The 23215-nt window shown below is 28.4% G+C and overlaps 1 protein-coding gene across 7 annotated transcripts in view; it reads right to left on the bottom strand.

The window, feature by feature from the left end:
* LOC132923392 (hormone receptor 4-like) overlaps positions 1-23215 on the bottom strand; it is an 81152-nt gene that overhangs the window by 21008 nt on the left and 36929 nt on the right. For 4 of the 7 annotated variants that reach the window (XM_060987366.1, XM_060987370.1, XM_060987368.1 and 1 more), the window contains one exon: positions 2269-2367. The exons of 1 other annotated variant lie outside the window; for it this stretch is intronic. In XM_060987366.1, coding sequence (XP_060843349.1) covers positions 2269-2293 — 25 coding nt within the window. In that variant the 5' untranslated portion in view covers positions 2294-2367. Of the gene's footprint in view, positions 1-2268; positions 2368-5921; positions 6287-23215 lie in introns of those variants that run through there. 2 more of the 7 variants (XM_060987367.1, XM_060987373.1) reach the window with 2 other exon arrangements.

Raw genomic sequence — 23215 nt, 5'->3', positions numbered from 1 at the left:
TTAGTTATTATAAATATTAAAGAAAAAAGTCATGGATAATCTATCCCCCTCATCCCTCCTTCCCTGCGTTTGACCCCAACTTGTTTGTATACTGATGAATAATTATAAGTTACAAAGTTTCTATTTAAATTTATTTTCAGTAATTGTGATATTTCGTGTAGGGTACCTACGTAAATCCTATAAATTATTATATATTTAAACATAATCCAAAACAACTAGGTACTATTATTATAGGACGTTTTTAGTCTGTATATACCGAATGCACTAACATTCGCTAAAAACCGTTACGAAAACATCACGGCATTATTGTACCTATGTTTTGTTTATTTGGCATGCATGCTTTAAAAAAAAAAAGTAAAAATCGAACAATAGCTCCGCTATAGGTTGTCACAATAAATAGGTCCTTGAAGCTTCAATCTGCCTTGAACCATACCGGCCCAATAATTAATTCCAGCACCGTTCGGCGTTAGAACTGTATAGGTATAGCCGGTATATTATGTACACGTTTTACCCACTGGTTTAGAGGTTGTGACGTCAACATCCTTCTCGGAGATTAAAAGCGAAAAAAATGAAAATGAAAAAAAATAAATAATAACTGCAATATCCATCCACTCCTATCCTCATCATTGCTGCTGCAGCGCACGATGCAGAAAACCGCACGATACCGATAATATATTATAATATTATATTGTTTTATGTTTAGCATTGGCCAGAACAATAAAGACGAATGTGCATGTTCAGGGAAAAAATTATAATAAATTAGTTACTACCATGTGAACGTTAGCCGTGTATAGTACAATTTATGGTGTATGGTGCACTAAATTTAGGACTAACTAAAAAATCCGTAAAGTGGACAAACTATCAATATTATTATATTAAAATGTACACTTATATTATTATTATTATTATTATACACAGGTATGAGGTACGACAAGATATAGGCAAATCGCGTCCGATAACGGACGAATTGAAATTATTGTTTAATTATTGTTGTTGTTATTATTATTATATGCCTACGTTATAATTATGCCTACTGTTCTAAAGTTCGATTACGACATTGGAGCATTATAAGACAACGACGCTTCCAATCGTCGACTCGTAACAACCGGGCCAAGGTTATAATCGTACATAGTGGGTACAGTCGCACGCGTCCTATCACGCTTGCACATCAAACAAACGACACATAGCTGCGATAGAATACAATGAACTTTACGCACTTCATTATATAGGTACCTTACTTACTCGTCTCCTCCTTCTCCCCACCACCCACCTACACACACATGCGCGCACGTACTTATGCACATTTATTGCAATATATAATATTATATGTACCTATCAATCATGCTCGTTTATCGTTTATGTATAAATCGAATATCGATCGACATTATATTATGATGTACACTGTCATTGTACACAACTCTTGCGGAGTTACTATACATGTATATACTGTACGATGATAATTATTAATAATTATTATTATTTATCATATAAGTGTTATTGTCGGTGACGGCGATTTCGCTATCGTCTTTCACAGTCGTTAACTCTGAATTTGAGTTTCACGACCACGTAAAACAATCCAAATCCACATTTTATTAATACATTCATCCAAGTAACACGTGAATAATAATACAATTTATTTCTATACACGTCTTCCGTCAGCCGTACGCCAAAATCCTCTCGGCCGTTGTTTTAAGTGTAGGTACATTGTACAAAAGTATAAATAGACAATCAAACACAGTGTCGTATTACTAATCAAGTATAAACCGTTAGATTGTGCTTTCGAGTAATAATAATTCCAGTGGTGTTAATATTTCGGCAGATCAGTATAATTGCATTGCAGGAGATATTTATCTAATATTTCAATAATTCGTTATACCAGATGTCCCTGGACTAGTTGCACGAAGGTGGACACTCGTAGAAGGTCGAAGGGGGTCAAAAACCTCGACGGAGTAAGTTTTTTATTTTTTTTAAATACGGTCACGTCATGTTGTTAATATATGTGATAACTTTTATTAAACTAAATATTATTGTAAAAAACTACCACCACCGTTTTTTCCAAAAATATTGGTAAAAATAGGTACCAATATTGATATCATTATAATCATTATAATCATATTATATAGTATCAATATAATATAAACATACATTTAATTGCATCCCATATTATTAGTAGGTCTTACATATAAATAACATATACATAAGTACATAACATATAAACCTGAAAACAACAGATATTATATCTTAGTTCACTGAAAAATGAAGTTATACTTGTTTTGTCCAACGTCTGTGTCATTTTATCTTAATCTTCCCGAGTCTTCGTATTACATATAACACAGCTTTTTCAAAATCTTTTTTTCCGTCCAAATTCTAAAACACAACCGTATAAAAGCTTTTTAGCTCATTTGATAATATCTTTGGTTCTCCGAGCCGTTAATTTACAAAAAAAAACAAAGAAGATAAATTATAATTACATTGCAATGTAAACATATTATATATATATATATTATATATCATGTACACATTACACATATTACTTATAAGCATTTTATTTATGCAAATATTTAATTTAAACAATCTGATTCTCGAACCAAATCGCGGTTCTCAGAGTGTAATCATTATGAACTATACTTTTAGTTAGCTAACACCAGGCTACACTGGTTATAGCCCAAGGCCTGCGCGCAAAAGTGAAAGTGACAAACCAAGCGGCATTGAGCCAGTCCATCTACGTTAATGTTAAGGAAGGCGTTTTGATTATGCAGGTTGTGGCAATGTAGCGATCGTTGAACTCGGTTACAGCCAAACATTCTCAGAAATTTGGAAAAAAATCTGTGTGTAATAGGTATATGATGACGGGCACAATATGTACAAAAAACACAATCTGAAACCGTTCTACATAATAATATATACATTAGGTAGTAATCTATGGAGAAAAAATCAGATTGCAGAAGTCATTGCTTCCGCTGAAATAATAACTATATAAAAATAGTAAGTAATATATTTAGTTTATGACTACTAACGATGTACAATTTAATAACAATTCGAAAGATATTAATAACAAATTATTTTATAATTAATCACCTCATTTTTAAGTAGTACAAGTATAAAGTATCATGTCATCAAAAACTCGAACCATTATGACTCAAACATAAAGTCTGCATAGATGATTACACGTAATGTGAAAAAGAAATTATCGAATAGAGAAAAGTTTAATTGAAATTTTAGCAAACTGTAGTTTGTGATAAGTTCAACGAGACATACAGCTTTTAGCTTGCAAAGTGAGTGTGTAATGTATTATACAATAAAGAGAGCGGATTCTCCCCCTCAAATTTAATTGAATATATAATCTTCGAACCGGTTTTTATGTTCAGCTTGGAATAAACAATTTCTATTATCCTTAAAATTTGCAAAGGTTCAATATATTTCATTTATTTTGTTGATAACGATAAAAGAGACAATTAAAGGTGACTTGTTGTTAATATATATAGATATTTTTTTTGGAGGAAAACAATATTGCGTGCCGAAGAACGTCAAGGTTACATCTTACACGACAATCTCTATTGCGATATACTCGTCGAATGCAAAATAAAATCTTTTGGCGTACCAATATAAAAAAATATGTTTCAACTCAAGTATATTATAGAGTCTATTTAGAATATTTACCAAATAGTACTAAATTACATTATTTTCTATATGAATATAATCGTTGATATATAGACTATGGTGTGATTAATAGTTATATATATAGAGCCAACGATGGTTTATAATTTTACTCGGAGTTTCACACTTTAATATTGGATAGCTATGGTAGTTATAAATGAACAATATAAATAAATTGAATTTAAATAAATATTTTTCAAATACGTAAATGTCCACTAGAATAAAGATGAAATTATCTCTATTATTATGTATAAATGTATATAATACACGAGTTGCGTGATTATAAATCTTTATATTAACACGTGGGAAATTCTAGTATAATATAAATAATATTAAATATATAATATGTATATAATTAGAGTAACTTGCACATTATTCGGTTGACCGCTCTATTACAGTAGTTGATGCATTGTAATAAGGAAATGCAACTACGATTGACCTTACCCAAGGCGTTGGAGGTATTCTCAAGGAGGTCATTAATTTTGTACAGTTCTAATTCATTGGATACGACAATTGGATTTCTAAATTATCAGTCGATAATCTATAATGTAAACTTAATTATAATTGGTGAGTAGTGAGTGTAGGGGGTGTTGCTAGTCATTTTGAACACGCGATATGACGTCAGACGTACAATGTTTATGTAAACGTTGTGAATGTTCTCTCTGTAAAAGTTTTGAATAAGATTTTGAATGCTATTTATGTAAACGAATTATTATGAAATTGGCGAGTGTTATTTTTGTGATATATTATAATAGTATTATTGCTACTTTTTCTACATGCTCTTATAACATACATTAACTCTGCAAATAATTATATTGAAAGGTTGCTATTCATACATACACACAGAAGATGTGCTGTATTTTAATAAAGAATAATTAATAAATAATAATACGTTTCCAGGATGATAGTTCGAAACCATCAGTGTCTAAGTTTTTGTGTGGATTAAACTACTCATAATTATTTTAATAATAACGATACGCATTTAAAGTTTTCAATCACGAAGCCGAATAAGATATTATGTCACTTTAAAAATCCCGCCGAATTAAATTAATAAAGCCAACAAATTTATAAAAATAGTAGAAAACAAAAATATAATATGGCTGGAAAAATAGCTTCGAAAACATCTCCGATGCCACGAACCCGTTCAGTAAGCAATTTTGAAATGTATACAATAATAGTATGACCTATGTTTATAGGTAAACGATATGATTTGTTATATTTTACAGGAACAAGAGAAGAGAAAAATGTCGGTCACCGACCTTCGAATCTCTATGATATTTTTGTCATATCTATGTGAAAAGTCACAAACCGAACTCATCGAATGTATAGTAATATTATTATAGGTATGAATACCTACGATTTGCATCACGCTGAATTCATAATACAATGACCCCGGCAGCACATCGTTTAACGACATTATCCGGAGTACCATATATATATATATATATATATATATATATATATATATTTATGTATACATTATATCAAGGTGTACCGATAACAATTCGCTATACCTACAAAATAATACAACATTAAATGTTAAAACTGTGTACGGGTGGGTAATCTATATAGAAAGTTGTAAACCAGCTGATAGTGATTTCCAAAAATTATTCAAATACTATAGGTTAGCGTAAATGGGCGAAAATTAAAAATAAGTTAAATTATTTCTGATGTATTTTATAGTAATTGATTTTATTATATAGGGTTGTAGATAAATTATATGCTGTGAAAAATATTGAAATATATAGATGGAACTATTGAAGGCACAAGAAACATTTGTCCATACTAATTATTTGTCTTGGCTCACAGGCCCGACTATATTATAATAATATATATATATATATTTATATTATATATCTATATGTGGCACTTATCAATAATATATATACATATTATATATTATATTATACTCAATTTATTATATACATGGGTATGTGATGTTAGTAATTACTTCAGGACAATAACAACAATCGAACACTAAGAGTATTGTGGTACGATAGCCCGATAACGTCTTCGGACTTCCCCTTAAATATAATAATAAGAAGTATGATGAGTATGAGTATGATACGCGAAAGTAAATATGTGGGGTGATTAAGTGCACAGGGAAGTATCAAGAAGTTCGCGCGTTACAGTAGAAATAAATCTTCTCCGAGGTCAAGTTCAAGGCACCTTAGTATATCTTTACCTATACCTCATATAGACTAAGATATCGTAACCAATAGTCGTAATATAAACATTTACAGAATACGCATAAACACACGTACCTTAGTGACAAGGAATCCATTTGGTGTCTAATAATCAATCGGAAAATCGTCCTCGAGAGTCGTATAAAATCGTAAAAAACTTAGAAACGTCGTTAATGTTATTTATATTATACCGACGACGGACAGAGCACAATCTTCAACGCACAGCGAGTATAAAACGTACTAAGTGTAAAACTTCCCAAGTGCGGCGGCGGCGACGAAAGTATTATTATGATCGTTATTGTTTGTAATGTTATTCTTTATTATCGTTAAACAAAATGCGTTTGAGTGGTCGATACGCGCGCGGCGTGTGTACCCGCTGTACTATACGCTTTGGGACGCCGAGGAACGCATTTCCGAACCGTCCGACCGGCAAACACTTTCTCCCGGGTCCGGGCATGGTCCACCGCGGAGAGCACGAATCCTTTCTCCTTTCGTTATCGTCGTACCACCATTGTACTGTCTTCGTCACCGCCGTTAAGACGGAGGGGAGGGATCTATAGTATATACATAAAAATAAGGTACCTCTACTATATGTATATATATAATATATACGCGAGTGTGGTTTTAGTCGCCGTGTCAGTCACCCAGTAGTATATATAATATTATTATTATTATTGTTATTTGTTAATATATGCGTATACTCTCACTCACCAAGTGCACGACACTCTATCCCCGCTCCACCAACAAAGTCATAAACTCATAAGAATATATTAATATATATATAAACCTATACACAGTAAATGGTCATCTACTACACTTCCGCCTTGTCTATCAACATAATGATATCGTTGTCGTGACTAGCTTCAGATTTGCTCACCACCCACGTCTATACGTATCTATAACCCCGAACCTGTGATCACGAAACGTATACAGAGTACCTATATATTTTATTGTTGCGTTGATAAACAACGACAGACGCGCATTAGATGATCGCGTTTTGATCGCGATTATATTAACGACGACTAGTCAATATAGTCGTGAGTCGCTCTTGCCAATTGGTGTTCAACTATTCAAAAAATATATATATTTATAAATAACAATACACTCGAAACTCGACGAAGTAATCGAACGATTATAGAAAGTCAAATAAAGACTAAATACACATTTCACGAACCAATGATCTTGAATTAGAATCAAATGCGCACGCGTCTCGAAAATTATTTTACTCAAACGAAATTTAAACGTGACAATGAATAATAGTGTTTTGAAAAAATTAACGATAATGGTATAATTCTTATTGATAACGGGACAATTAACGACGACGTTAAACAACCATTTCTTTGTTCTATCACCTTACAGGCAAAACAACAATAACTTCGTTCCGGGACTCGATATGGTATAAAAAAATTTAACCCGATACAATTATTCCATATTTTTTTTAAAGTGTTTCCGTAAGAGAATGTCAATATTTAATTCGAGATTTGAATTTTTTGAGTAAAAAATAATCATTAACTTTCACATTTACTGTGCAGATACTGAAAATAACAGCAAGAAGAACAGAGTTCTATAACATTAATCATTAATGACACTAATGAAACAACTCAACTCATTATGTTTAACTAATTGTTTAATTTATTATAAATACACAATTTATGTGTTAGGTAATTTAGGTTCGTTAAATATAAATATGAATATAATATGTACAATATACCCCTTATTACCATTAAAGTTATTATATATGAACATCATATAGCTGACATATAGTCATTTAGACATGATATCGATTTATCTCTTTATTTTCATCATGTTTTAACAATATTATTATTTATTATTTCCATAGAATAGGTATCCATATTATTTATAAATTATTATCATTGGTAAATGTAATTACTAATTAGTAATTATATTATTTAAATTAAATTGTAGTATTTTTTGACATATTTTTATGAAATTATTTAGAATTTTACAAATATTTACATAAAATCAAATTATTCAAATCTCTAGTATAATTTGCAAATGAAAACGAATTGATTATTCCAAATGATTTATTATTAATTGTTCAAATACACCAATTCACTAGATATCTACATTTATGTAAATAAATTCATTTTTAATAATAAATAATATTATTAATTGTTACTATTTTAAAAGCGAAAAAAAATCAATAATATTATTAAGGCCTGAAGTGTAATAGTTAAATATTCATTAGTATAATTATAAGAATTATAAAATATTGATGAAGGTTTGAAGTCGATAGGAAAAAGTGGGGGACTTAACGCACGTTGAATTGTGACTATACTAAGATAAATATATATATGTAATGTTTTTGATGTATTTTTATTCTCTATATTATACAAACTTTATTTTTCATAAATATACTGAATGTAAATAAATATTGCTACATTATAATTAATACATAAATTAATAAAAAATACTATAAGCACCGTTACAATAAGTAGAAGTAATAAAATTAACTTATTGGTACGATAATATACTTTTTATTGTTGACCAACTAAGAATACTTTCTAAAAAAATTAATTTAGTTTACATCATTCAAACGATATCAAAACATAATCGAGCATTGTGGAAATTATTTATATTATATATAAACATAATAATTATTTTATTGTTATTATCTTGTGAAAATAATTGTCTTTATTACGAATCGAAGGTATATTACAATGAGCTTTGAGCTCAGTTTTAATTTTTTTAAATGATTACTGTATTTTATGAGATTATTGTTGGGTAAACATTAAAAACGACTTTTTCTAAAATATTTCACAGTAAAATATTCTATATTTAAAGCATTAATAAATATTCTAACCCGGAATAACCAAATTTTTTAATTATTATTTTAGTTTTATTATAAACTATAATAAAGTGAATGTAACGCTGCCTGGTGTATATTGATCATGCTAATTATTTTATAGAACTATATAGAAGTAAAACTAGTTAATATGTACTTATTAGTTTATTACGTAATATTATTTTTTTTAATACGCTCCTATAGTATTTGGTATTAATTATTATATTAAATAATATGGGTAAGTAAATAAATATATATATAGTTATATGGTTTATCAAAACACTATTAAAGTTCAAGATTAAAATTGAACATTAAATATGTATTATCATATAAGAGTGTTTTCTTTTGAAATGCATCAGCAATGCTGTTGAATCTGTTCTAATTCATTTGTCTAACTAAATATAATACAATACTATACTGATCAACGTCAACAACTTTTCGCTGATTAGATATTAACAGTATTAAATAACATTTAAAAGGCAAATATAGTCAAAAAACAATAAGAGTTGAATAATATTGTACTTCTGGAGAACTTATATTGACTATTATTAATTTTTTAATAATATAAATACATAATAAAATATTCTCTTTAGCTCTTCTAAACTATAATTTATAATATGGATTTTTAGAAGGTTAAGAAGTAAATTTATTTTAATAAAATCAATGTCAATTATTGTTTATATTTTTATACTCGTTTAAAAGATATACAAAAAATGTTTGGTAATGAATAGTATAAATCTATTTCTTATTAAATACAATATAAAAGCATAATTATGTAGCTACTGATGTATTGAAAAAAATTAGCTTCATACAACTTTAGGTGAAGGTTAAAGTACCAATATTAGATTAAAATTGACCAATTTAATCAAATATCTATATAAAAATTTATATTTATTATATATATATATATATATTATTTATATATATGAAAATAAAAGGTAAGGTGTAGTGCGGCGTTAGATTAATTATATTCTTAATTGTGTGAAAGCACTAAGAGCAAAGGAAAAAATAACCGTGCTATACTAGTATAATAATGTACAGTAAATATTATATATGATCATATATCTAATAATATAATCGACAGTAATATACAGAAGAGTAAGACGAAAATGAAGAAAGAAAAAAGTTCTATTTCTTTTTTTTTTATGACCTATAACAGTGAGATAAATATTTCAACGGGTTTCACGCAGGTAGCTTATTATAATCATATTATATTCGTCTGCTTTTGAGTGTGAATAATTCGGTTTTGGTTTCGGAAAAGACCACGTACCTATCTTTACATTAAAATATGTACCTACACATGGCATGCATAATATTAATACTATTTACTATAACGACAATAATGAAAAAATAAAAACATAATATAATAATAATAGACAAAACAAATGGCGTGTAGGTTCGAACAAAACCCCGTGCACGCATGTATACAAATTATTATACGCACATATACACACAATCTATATAATATCTTCAATGAATCTATACATAGGTATAAAATGTATGGTAGGTATATATGACAGCGCGCGTTGTCCTCGCGAAGAATAATAATAATATAATAACCCGGTCCCGCGCGTAGTCGAAAATATCGCGCAAGAACAATGGTGAAATGAGAAACCGTGACCTCTGTGAATTTATTGAATACATAAAAGCCGGTGAAAGTCGCCCAAACCAAAACGCGTTTTAACAACAATATTATATACATATATATATTATATATACACGCGCACGCGCAAAATTCTGCCAACACACACATGCGCATTACGCACGAAAATACGTGAACAATCGGCAGCGGTGGCGGCCGACGAACCCTATAGAAGATTTTGGTTCAATTTTACGATGTAGCGTTTTCGTCGTGTATTTAAATAATATTATTACAATAAGTATTCGTAAGTATAATTTGGATACTTTTATGACCATTTTTTTGTTTAGGTAGTACTGCATGTTGTGTTAATTGAAAGAGGATCCTTCCTCATGTCTGTAACCTGTGAGAATGTACAGAATAATTCATCAAACATATTCCCCACTTTTTCTTCTTCGACATTACAATTATTCAAAATCTGAATTTTGAAATCTTTAAATATACAGTGTGATCCCTTTTAAAGGCAACACTAAATTATTCTGTCCATAGTGACATCGAATTGATATGCAGTTTCTGTGAGGAGATACAGAATGCCTAAATACACATTTTTCGACAATTTTCAAATTTTAAACTCTTTTATTGTGCGCATGCATAACACAACTTACATTTTTTTAAATAGCAACACTTACTTTTAACAACAGATTTAGATAAACCGACATTTTTTATGTAAATTTGGTCCTTTTATTAAGATAATAGGTCCATAAATGGGTTTGAAAGGTATAAGGACTATATGATGATATGAAACATTTAATAAACTATATTGAACTATCAATATTTATAATTTATAAACATGGTCTAATAAACGTCTAAATATAGTTAACACTAGCTAGATCTGTTATTGCAGGTTTATTACATTTATTTTATATTGTTGTAAAACCATTTTTAAGGACTATATATTATTATATAAACGTTTTAATAACTAAAAAATTACTCGTATTTATTTGAATTTTGAATTAGGAACAAGAAAATTTTTTAAAATGTATTTCCTAAATAATTAAAACTAAAAAGAGGAGGGAGGGTTCTTTTTTGAAAAAAAGAAGTTTTTATCGTTACAAAGGATAATTCTTAAGTAGGTAATACAAAGTCTCAAGAATTCGAAAATACGAATAGTGTTAAGTATATTTTAAAATTTTTAAAATCAGAATATGAATGTGGATCATCAAGTGGGTCACTTTAATGGATGTTTTAATTTTGAATCCAATAATAATTTATATATTATAATCATTATGATATATGAAAAACGACTGTGAGCGGAGACGGCAGTGTGTGTCACTGAAATGCATTTCATTAGTTGTTTTTTATATTACTATTAAAGCAATATTTATTAATAATTATTTTAATATTAATATGATGGTAGGTTGATTTAATTTTTTCTATAAACATTGCCATTATTGTATTATAATAAGAATAATACCTAAATATGATTTATATAATATTTTATTATTGTTATTAATTATTCAACTAAAACCATGGACGACTGGATGACTTATATTATTATCAAATAATGTGAATAAATTCATATTTTAAATAGGTATAATATCTTAAAATTAATCTACATATTTTTAAAATATCGTTACCTAAAGTTAAACATACTTTATAACATACATAAAAGTTTTAAGTTTCCAAAAATAAATTTTAATTGCTACAAAATAATAATCAATATTCTTTATCGTTTAAACATATAATTTTATTCAAACTTGAACTTCGAATGTCTATAAAAAATAATTTTACTGCTCAAAAAGTAATGACAGACTCACATCATTGTAAAATCAATATATTCATCGCTTCGTTCAGAATCTAATATAGGGGAGAATTGATGAATCACTTTGTATATACCCATGGAGCTTATTATAGTCAGGTTAACGTACACCGTGCGTCTGTGAACCTATATATTATGACATATATTGATATTTATTATAAACACACGACCATGATATTATACATTAAAGCGTATGACTGGGTAGAGAGTAACTCTTATAGGTACTCTTAAACATATAGAATCACATTATCACCCTCGAGTTGAAATAATAATTATAATGACGCAAATAAACTTTTTCTGCATCAAATCTTCTACGCGTGGTTGTAATTAATTTAGTTTTGCAGCACTAATATATTATAAGCTGGCCAATAACGAGATCGAGTGATACATATAGCAAATAAAATTATTTTGTAATTAGTAATGAGTAATCGCTGTGAATCATGGGACATTTGGAGGGCAATCCCCTATAACGTATGGTTTTGAAAATGATTTCAACCCCCCTCAATAATACTTATAAAGTCTAGTTATAGTTAGAAGATACACGTGTGGATTTTATACAAAAACGTGCTTTGTAAAACCGTTTCGGGTCTACACAGCTGTAGTAGGTATTATATAGAATATACACACGCCTATATGCACAAATGGCAAGGGCGCTGCTAAGGGTTCTTACATGCATTGGGTAGTTCCCCCAAATACAAAATTAAAGTCAAAATTCTTTAGAAGAAATTATTTGGCACTGTTTAAAAGAGACGTCATGTCGTCATTATTTATCGATAAAGTTAAAAAATAATGAGAATTAATGAAAATAATTATTGATAAACATTTATAACATCGTAATATTATTATTATTTTTATATTCTGACTTTTTGAGTGAATATAATATTAATTTTAACTACCTATGGTGTGGATAATTTTTTTTTATATAATCGAAGAAATGGTTTCAGCTTTGTCGGAAGTCTCTGATAGCAAATTAGACATAATAGTTAGTGTAGGTTGGGATTAAAATATACAATATTATCCGTAATTTTTTATTTAAAAAAAAATTAAAAATAAAAATATAGAAAACGAGAATATATATGAAATACTAATTTTGGAAAAATTGATATTGTACTTTGTTTTAATTCATAATAACAAATAATTAAATGTAGGTACTTAAAATTTTCAATAAATATTTATATTACCGTTTTCTATAGATATGATATAATTTTAAAAATATTTTAGTTCTTATTTTATTATTTATAAATGTTTTAAAGTTCCTATTTTTTTAGTTATTTTCCTGTAAAGGATAAATTATGTACAATAACGTGTTGTGAGTAAATAATTATAACAGAACAGTCATCTGTATGAAAAACATGCATACCTACGTATTATAAATAATACAAACGAATAGCTATTTAGTAAATATTGAAAAATATACTTATATACGTGGTTAAAAGAATTATTCGGAAACGTATTCATATTTTATATACTCAATTTATTACTTAAAAATGCACTAGTCTTTTTTAATTATATATATATATATATATATTACGTAATGTAAATGATATGCATTTTATATATTGTATGTAAGTACCTTTAAGAACTATAGGTACTGATGCATATTATATACTTTATATATATCATATTGAGGATACGCCCGTTTTCGTAATAAATTATGAACCGACAACATACATAGTGTTACTAATTACTATAATTAATAATTATGCCATCCTAATAATATAATAAACGTTGAATTTTGGTAGCATCGACAAGGCGTCGGGATGGCTCGGGGAAAATTGTCGCGATACTAAACAGTAAACAGTAAACTGTAAAAACATATGCTTTCATCAGTCGCGCGTGGATCTGGCCGTGAAAAACTAATATTAACACGGGTATAGACATAATTTAGTACATCGCACGTATTATATTATGAAGAGAGAAAGGTTTTAGTCATCGAACGCGTATGTTCGTGAATATAATATAAACCTACCTATATTATTATTATTATATTATTTATACCTATATATTCCTATACGACGTAGCGGCCGTAGTCTGCGGATTATGTATACGAATTTCGACCGGTCATTGCCACAAAATATCAAATTGTATGAACGTGAACGGTAATACAAATAATAAATAATAATCATGATAGTTTGTTACCTATACCTTTAGCTCTAAGCAAGATAAAAGCGAAGGAAACCGTCGTTTTGCAAAATCGCGATCACACAGTCGTACAATAATACATTACTATTTATATGTATTTAAATTTCAAAAATGTGTAGGTATGTAAATATTTTTATACATAAATATGTAATAAAAAACATGAGATATGTAAAAATTAAAATTAAATTCTCAACTAAAAACAACCCATTATAGTTAATTAATAAACTATAATAAAACTGTCTATTCATCGGATCACTGGATCCTCTTCGTCAATAAAACAAAACAGTGGGCAACAATACACGTTTTCTGGTTGTCTATGGACAATGGTAAATTGACGTCGATTGGGGCACAAAACATTTTTTTAGCGGCCAATAAGGAACTTTTCTACGTCGACTTAAGTTATAAGACCCAAATTTTAAAGTCCCCAATTCAGTAGTACTGATATATTAAGGTGGATACATAAGTTTGTGTATCGCTGCTCATTGTTATTATTAATAACAACAGTAATATGTCATAATTGCGCTATTATCCTACGCGCACAACGAAATATACATATTAAAATACACACACACATAAAACTGTGGAGTTGTTTTAACCACCAAATAAGTCAATTCCGTGCACATTCGAGTGTTAGATTTCGCCTAAGGATGAAGGAGTGTTAATTTGACTACGCTATGTAGTTAATAGTAACCACTTGGTTTAATTAATCTATGTTAGTTAATACAACGCCAGTTTCAGTTCTAATTTACTTCATAAAAAGTATCGGTATAACTACATCAATAATGTTATCTCAACTATTTTAAGGAGTTAAAATTAATATTACTTTTCCATCTATTGCAAAAAATTTTAAGAACTGTCAGAGATTCGAACTTCGACTGGGGAAACTTCTAAATTTTCCTAACCTAACGCCTAACCTACTGAGCCACTACCTATCTTAACATTAGTTGTGACTTGTGGAAACACTGTTATCTAAATAAAGTCATATCTACAATTTACCTGTGTAATTATAAGATATTATAAAAAAAATTGTTGTAGGTAATTAACTAATGAACATACGCAGATATTTGATCACATTTTGGGGGGCTTAACATGTTTGTCTGATCCATGTAAACATATATTTTTAAACTCTTCAACCTTGCGGTGTGGCTTGATTACATTTTGAGAAGGATTAAGCCCCCAATATTCACCTATGCTAATGAAGCAAAATAAAACGAATACGAATTGCCTCTCAATATATAATAGGTACCTTAAATTGTATCGTTAAAAAATAAATGCAGATAACAAATTTAATTTAATTTAATGTTACAAATTAAGTTAAATAACAAATAACAAGCTTAATATAATATAACAGGTATCTTTCATTGCATACTTTTTTATGCGATTAGATTCAAATAAAACAAACATTGAGAACAACTTAAATTAGTGCAATATCAATTATCATATCAACTAGGCTAGTCACAACAACGTGCATCGATGTTTATTTTAAGAGTAAAAATAATTCAAAATAACTCATTAACTTGTAGTCATTTTAATCCTCAAAACATGTTAAATTAAATAACCTGGATTCTCAAAATAACAATTTTTACGAGTTATTTCAATACCTTCAAATAGTTGAAATATTATATTTAGATTAACGCTCTATTGCAGTTGATTTAACCTACAAATGCAGTTTACTTCAATTATAATGCTTGACAACATAGTATGTAGTTAAAACAACTGTCCCATTTCTATGTGTGCACATATATAGCAACGGAAACGCGCGGGCGTGAGTAAATACGCGTTTTATTTTCCCTCTCATCGCGCGGTTCGGATCGTTTCTATTCCCAAAAAATTTTCACTTTTTCCAACCATCACTTTCCCTTCGATCCGAATTACCGCTTTCACGGCGCGCCACCGACGCCGCCGGTACCGTTATGTTATATTATTATGTATATTATATAGAGGTACGCGGAGTGGCGCATATTATACGATAAATCAAGCGGCGTCGGTGGCCAAGTCACACGCGCCCGGTTAACGGCCCGGGCGGCGGATGGCAACGCCGCCGCCGCCGCCGCCGTCACTGCCTCGAGAAGAAAACCGCCAATTAAAATCCGTCGACGACGGTTCCGCGCCGCCCACAGAAACCGGTCTCCGCACTGCCAACAGTACGCCGCCGGTACCTACGCGTCCGACGCTGTTGCGTAAACCTGCAGAGATGTATGAATACCGAATGGCGACCGACTATCCGTACCTATAATATTATGCTGTATATACCTAATATACATGGTATACCTCTTATATATTATACCTATATATAATATATATATATATATTATACATAATAATATACTGTTAGGTATCATTATTATTATTATTATTTTTATTTAATAATAAAACGTACTTTTATTTTTCTCTTAAAACCAGTCGAGTATATATTATTATGTGGCGTAGCTTTCAGCGATGTTGTTCTACTGAATCGCATATGACAGTGTGTATAATAATACTATAATATGATATTATGTATGTGTGTGTGTGTGTGTGGTGTATATGACGTGCGAGTGGTGAGTATTACAACGATATCTACATGGCGATAGATATAGATACCTCCTCTACTGTATAGCAACTAACGGTTCCGCAAAGCCGGAATTCCGGAGTTACACCATAAATAAAAAAATATATTATGTTATTATTATCATTATTGGTAGATACTATAGAATTTATGTGCATTTTAGAAACCAAAGTAAATACCTAAATATAATAATTATAGTTCTATAAAAATAAATTAAATTAAAAAAATAGCTTTTTAAATAGCGGTACAACTTTTATATAGTTTGCTATAGTGTTAACACAAACATTAAAAATAAAGTTTAAACATTATAAACATATTTATATTATATATATAGCACTGAACGGTTCTAATATTATACCATGTTATAATACGTAGGTTTTTATGAAAAATAATTTATTTAATTTGAAATTAAATTGTAAAATAAATGACTTCCTATAATTTATATGTATTAAAATAAGGAAAACAATATTATAATCGCATTTAATTTGGAATCTTTAAAATCATATCAGCTATAATACTTGTAAAATTTGGTTTTTCATAAAAATAACGGTTTAATATTTTAATCAGAATTATAAATCTTAAGGATAATCATTAAGATTAAGATATTATATACAGACTTCTGCAAAGTACCAAATATACCTATATTAAATTCAGGTATCTATATAGTATGTGCCGGTATAAATTAATAATATTATTAATATTGTGCATAGATGTTCTACGGTCACGATGACGATCCACGGAAAAACGAATTTTGTATTATATAAATATATAATACATATTATACTATATTACATAGAATAGTTGCATAATATTATTGTTAACAAATCGTTGTTTTTTGAAAAACAAGATTTATACCGCAGACTTTGTACAGCTATATAAATACATGTATAATAATAATAATATCGTTTTTGCGCACATGCGTATTGTATTCACATAGGTATACGCTTGCCAAACATGTATATAATATTTCACTTAAAATATAGAGGTATACATTTTTTCACTATAGTCTGCACTTGTGCAGTAATTTTAGAATAAAACAAAATTCCAATCAGGATTGATACCGATACATGCATAATACAATTACACCAACTGTTTTACGTCATTTACTTTAGTTATTTGATCGCAGGGTTATTTTGCCAGGGTTGTGAACACAATAATAACCACGCATCTCCTATGTCCTCGTCCCGCTTTCTTCAAAAAACGCCGCGATCGCCACGTGCGTGTAACAGCAACTCGCCGAACATATTAAGACCATACAACCACCGCATCACAATAACATCATCATCATCATCATCATAACGGTTATACCAACGTGACTCGATGCAATCGTCGTGACCCGGTCGGCGGCGATGGTGAAAGTAGTCCCAGTTTTTTAGCAAATCTGTCCCCTCCGCGAACCACTTATTATTATTATTATACTATTATAGCGGGTTGGATAGCCTTCGCGCTCGCGTTTACTCCTGACCACAACCTTCTTTCCTTTCACTGTCGTCGACAACCATTAAATATATAATATTATACGTAGTAGACAAACGTATACGGTAATACAATCACAACAAATATACTATTAAAGTACACACACACATACCACGTCGTCGTACACCATAACAGTTGTGCTGCGCACTGTGCAATTCGTTCAAAATCTTTTTTTGAATTTTTCACTCTCGTTTTTCTCTCCCACTATCTCTCTAGCACCGTGATTAATACCGCGTTAGTTAATTTTTTTTTAATTATTCACCGAATTAACGTTACACTATTGAACGAATACCTATATGATAAAACTATAAAAATAAATGTAATCTTTTCTTAGGACTTTATAGTAAATATATTATTTTTATTATTATTTATTTAGCAATATAAAGACCAATATACACCAATATATAATATAACGAGTATATTGTTAGTTATACGTACATGTTCAAAATAATATACATATATTTAATGGAATTTATAATAATATTAACTTTATTATTACATAGAATATCAAATTTTTAAACAAACGTCAACTCAACGTAATTATTTTTAAGATTAAAATTCAAAATATCAAACTATATGTTTTGTTATATGTATTATAGTTCTTTGTGCTGATCTAAATATTGTATCATACAAACTCTACATCCACATACGTATCGGTGATAATCAATAGATTTATTTTCTAGGGTTAAGACCAATTTTAGATACAGCCGTCTATCATAAAAAATCTACACTATGTTTAGTATTTAGTGTTTACATACATAGAAAATTATACAATTACGTACATTCGTATAGTCTTATGGGGACTTGCTGCACGGAAACAATTCCGCGATTAATAAGTATTTACTCTACTCATGACTCGTGTTCGGAGTCACTGACACTTTAAATACAGGTGTGGGGTATACATTAATGTATAATAAACTACAATGCTCAATGTATGTATTATATATAGTAACCCAACATTTGCGATTATATACCCGAGGCAACAATATTTTTAGAGATAATATCTTATATTACATCATAATATCATATATATAGTCTATACTTCTATAGTCATGAACTTACTCATGTGTATAGACGTATAATTTATAAATGACTAAAGATATATTTTAAATTATAATATATCTACTTAATACACTCTTAGTTTTTTATTTTTGTACTAAAAGCAGTAAAAACACTAAAAACAACCAATATTAGCTGCTTAAAATAAACATAGGTACACTATAAAAAGGTTTCGAATTTTCATAATATAAATATAAAATTACAAAGTATACTTACTATAAACACTAATATAATAGTAATATTTTACACTATAATGTATGAGCTTCTTAATAAAATAAATTATATACCCTTTCTTTTAGTAGATACTTCCATAAAAAATTTGTTGGAAAATAAAGACATTTACCATATGATCATATGAACGTAGACATTAATCTCGTAAAATTGTCTTGAAAATTATTTATACTATTAACGTTACGACACGCCCCGAACATAAAGTACGCGATGTGCAGCAGTGTCCGATTTCCGATCAATATTATACACATAGGCCAAGTGTAAAGTAGTATACAGATTATACCTATATATAGTATAGACCTCTAATATAGCTTAAAATTCAATTCTAGAATACATACATATATAGGTATGTAATTATGTAAAACACGATAGTCTTTAACGAAACCTTTACTTATGGCTTCTTCATATAACAGTATAATACTCATTATAATACACACAAAAATAATAATTTAGCGGTACATACCATATTATAATCTATGTATCTATGTAAATAAAATATATTATATAGTGATGAGCTGGTAGGGATAATTTACAAATATGGTTGCAATAGTTGATCATATATTATAATGTAATATAAAGACAATATTATTAAATTATAGATATATAATATAATATACTGTAATGAAATGTGTATAGACTACTATAGAGTGTAGGAAAATGTAATAGATATAATGTCTAGAAACTGACTAATATTGAGATTAGCTGATAATTAACCTTAATATTATACAACACATTATCACTATACATTTTCAGACTTTAACTATGTGATGAGAACATTATAGCTATACTTTATTCAAATGGTTCAATGTATTGTTAACGCATAACCACAATTTTGTATGAGATACTTTAATTTAGATTATATTTACCTCAAAAAAAATATATATATACTTTAATACTTATAAACTTATAAGGAAACTATTTTATTTTATATATACATGAAATAGTTTATTTCCTTAAACTTGAGTAGGAAATCAGAGTTTTAAATCATTAAAAAATATTATTAAGTAATTATAAAATATAAAATCGATATAAAAAAATAATTATAATTTTTTATTTTTTTTTTGTATTTAAATTTACGAAAAAAGTTATTCAAGTTTGAAAAAATATATATAATAGAACAATAGATTATAAAATAATACCTTTTTGCAGTATACATATTAATCACTAATCAATAATATATTTATTATACAATTATAATCAATGAAATTTATACTACAATTATTTCGTTTATTTACTCATATATAATATAAAGTAATTGCATCAGTAACTGCATAATTATAATATATGTAATGTTAAAACTATATATGGTTAATAAGTTATATTTATCCATATTTAAGATTAATAATTCAAAGCCAAATAGTTTAAAATAAATATAATATACATAGGAGAAAAATCGTTTGTATTATATATTTATATTATAAAATTATTTTATATTATACATAAACAAAACGAAAGTTTTCATGTGAAAAATTGGACACCATCTGCGCCGACTGCCCGTCATTTATAATTCTATAATATGTGTACTGTTTGTAATATTTAGCGGATATATAAATAAGTACAATTTTACATTAAAAATAAATGTATTTCCGCGGGTCCCACCGGGGTCGATAACCGAAACGTCGTGGAAAAACACACGACTGGGTCATGACCAACCGCGTCGGTAGCTACGACCGAATGGTTACCACGGCGACCACGGGGTATACGTGTAATGTGTATATTATATTATATTATAATATTTATATATACATACATGCATGTATTATATATATATATATATATATACGGAATGTGTATATATGTGTGTGTATATATTACATTGTATAAGTGTATAGGTACAATATATGAGTATATACAATAAGGGACGCATATAGACGCGACGTGAGAGGGAGGTTTGTTGACCTCCCGCAGCGGCAGCAGCAGCCAAAAAACAAAAACCACCACCTCTGACGTCATTCGTACGGCGATATTTCGTGTTTATACATACATATATATTTGTATACTCCCTCACCACACCCCTCACCAACACTCAGTTGAATACATATGCGTTTATACACACGCACACATGTGCATATATCACCTCTCGCAATCAATACACATCGAAAAGACGCTCACATTTGATATAGAGCGATTTTTTAAGCTTATATTCTGCTTATTTTCATGTTTAAATTTTAATGATATTTAAATTTTTTTCGAATAATGTTGATATTTATTTATTAATTAATAACAATAAAAGTAATATTTAAGTTTTTATAAAAATAACAATGGGTACCTAATACAATTTAAGTTAAACTTATATCGACACTGGATAGTCTTCAAAATCATAAAAAAATAGATATCTGCAGTTTGAAAATATCTTCAAGTCATTATCAAGTGAATTAAAAATTAAAAATCAGAGTTTAAATAAAATAAATAAATACATACATTTGTGTGGTAAAAAAAATAACTATGTATATAAATATAATACAAAGGTGCTCAAAATAACCAATTTTTATAGTGCAACTATATAATAGAAAACACCAGAAACAATAAGTTCTTGTAATAAAAAACATTCATTTCAATTATTCAATAAATTCAACAGCAAGTATGCTAATATCATTAAGTAATTATGTCAATCTAGATTATTTTCATTATTGTGTGTTTATGATATTAAACAAATTTGTTTTAACCCTAAAATGTTACCAATTTATATACTATGTATTATAAATTATAGTCATTATTATAATTATTATTCATAATACTTTCTTGTATTCTATAAAAAAATATTCTTATACTGTAAACACATTATATATTTATAATTGTTATTTAATTCATTTAGTATCTACAACTGTTTTATTTATACATAATTTTTTTTAAATAGAATTTTTTCTTCGTAAATAAATAAATAGCATGTATCATGTATAGATATATTTGGCGTAAATAGTCATAATTTGTTACAATGGTCGTTTATCCTGTACTATGAATATCCATTGTCTAGTAATAATAACAAATTGACATTTTTTATGTAATAGTAAAATTGTATCTACTTTGCATTATTGCAGAGTATGGTTGTAAATACAATTAAATAGTAAATACTGTTGTGACCGTTTCTTTCTTATTATGATGATTCAATTTAAACGGATTTCGAAAAAATTTATAACGGCACGTCGTTTTTCCAACAACGGCATTGTTATGTGCTTTATAGAGGCAGTTATTATGAAAAGCTGATTTTCATGAACAATAATGCAAATATATCATGTACATCGATAAAATTTATCGTGAATTGTATATATGGATTAACGTGTTGATATTTTTCTATCATCGCTATATATGTGTATATATATATTTTAAGTGCACGACGCAAATCATCTTTAAATATAAAATAAATAAAGATTACTTTAGTAGTAAGTACGGTGTTTTTATAGTAAAAATTAATTGTGTCAAACGCGTTAATGGTTAAATGTTTTTAAAATTTTTCAATACAAATATTATAAATCTATACTATACGTCTATAAACAATAATATAATAAACGTGAAAGTAACTCTATCTGTTACATTTTCATGGCTAAACCGCTGAATCAATGTTGATACAATTTGGTATGGAAATATCTTGAACCCTGAGAAAGGACATTGACGCGCTCATCATAAAAATATGATAAGTGAGCAAAGCCCCGCAAAATAGCTAATAAGTAATAATATGAGTACATAAAGAAATAAAATATATTTAATTATTAGT

The sequence above is a fragment of the Rhopalosiphum padi genome, chromosome 2 (assembly GCF_020882245.1).
Source record: "Rhopalosiphum padi isolate XX-2018 chromosome 2, ASM2088224v1, whole genome shotgun sequence".
Lineage (NCBI taxonomy): Eukaryota > Metazoa > Arthropoda > Insecta > Hemiptera > Aphididae > Rhopalosiphum > Rhopalosiphum padi.
Note: the sequence above shows the minus strand (reverse complement) of the source record. Positions and strands in the feature narration are given on the sequence as shown.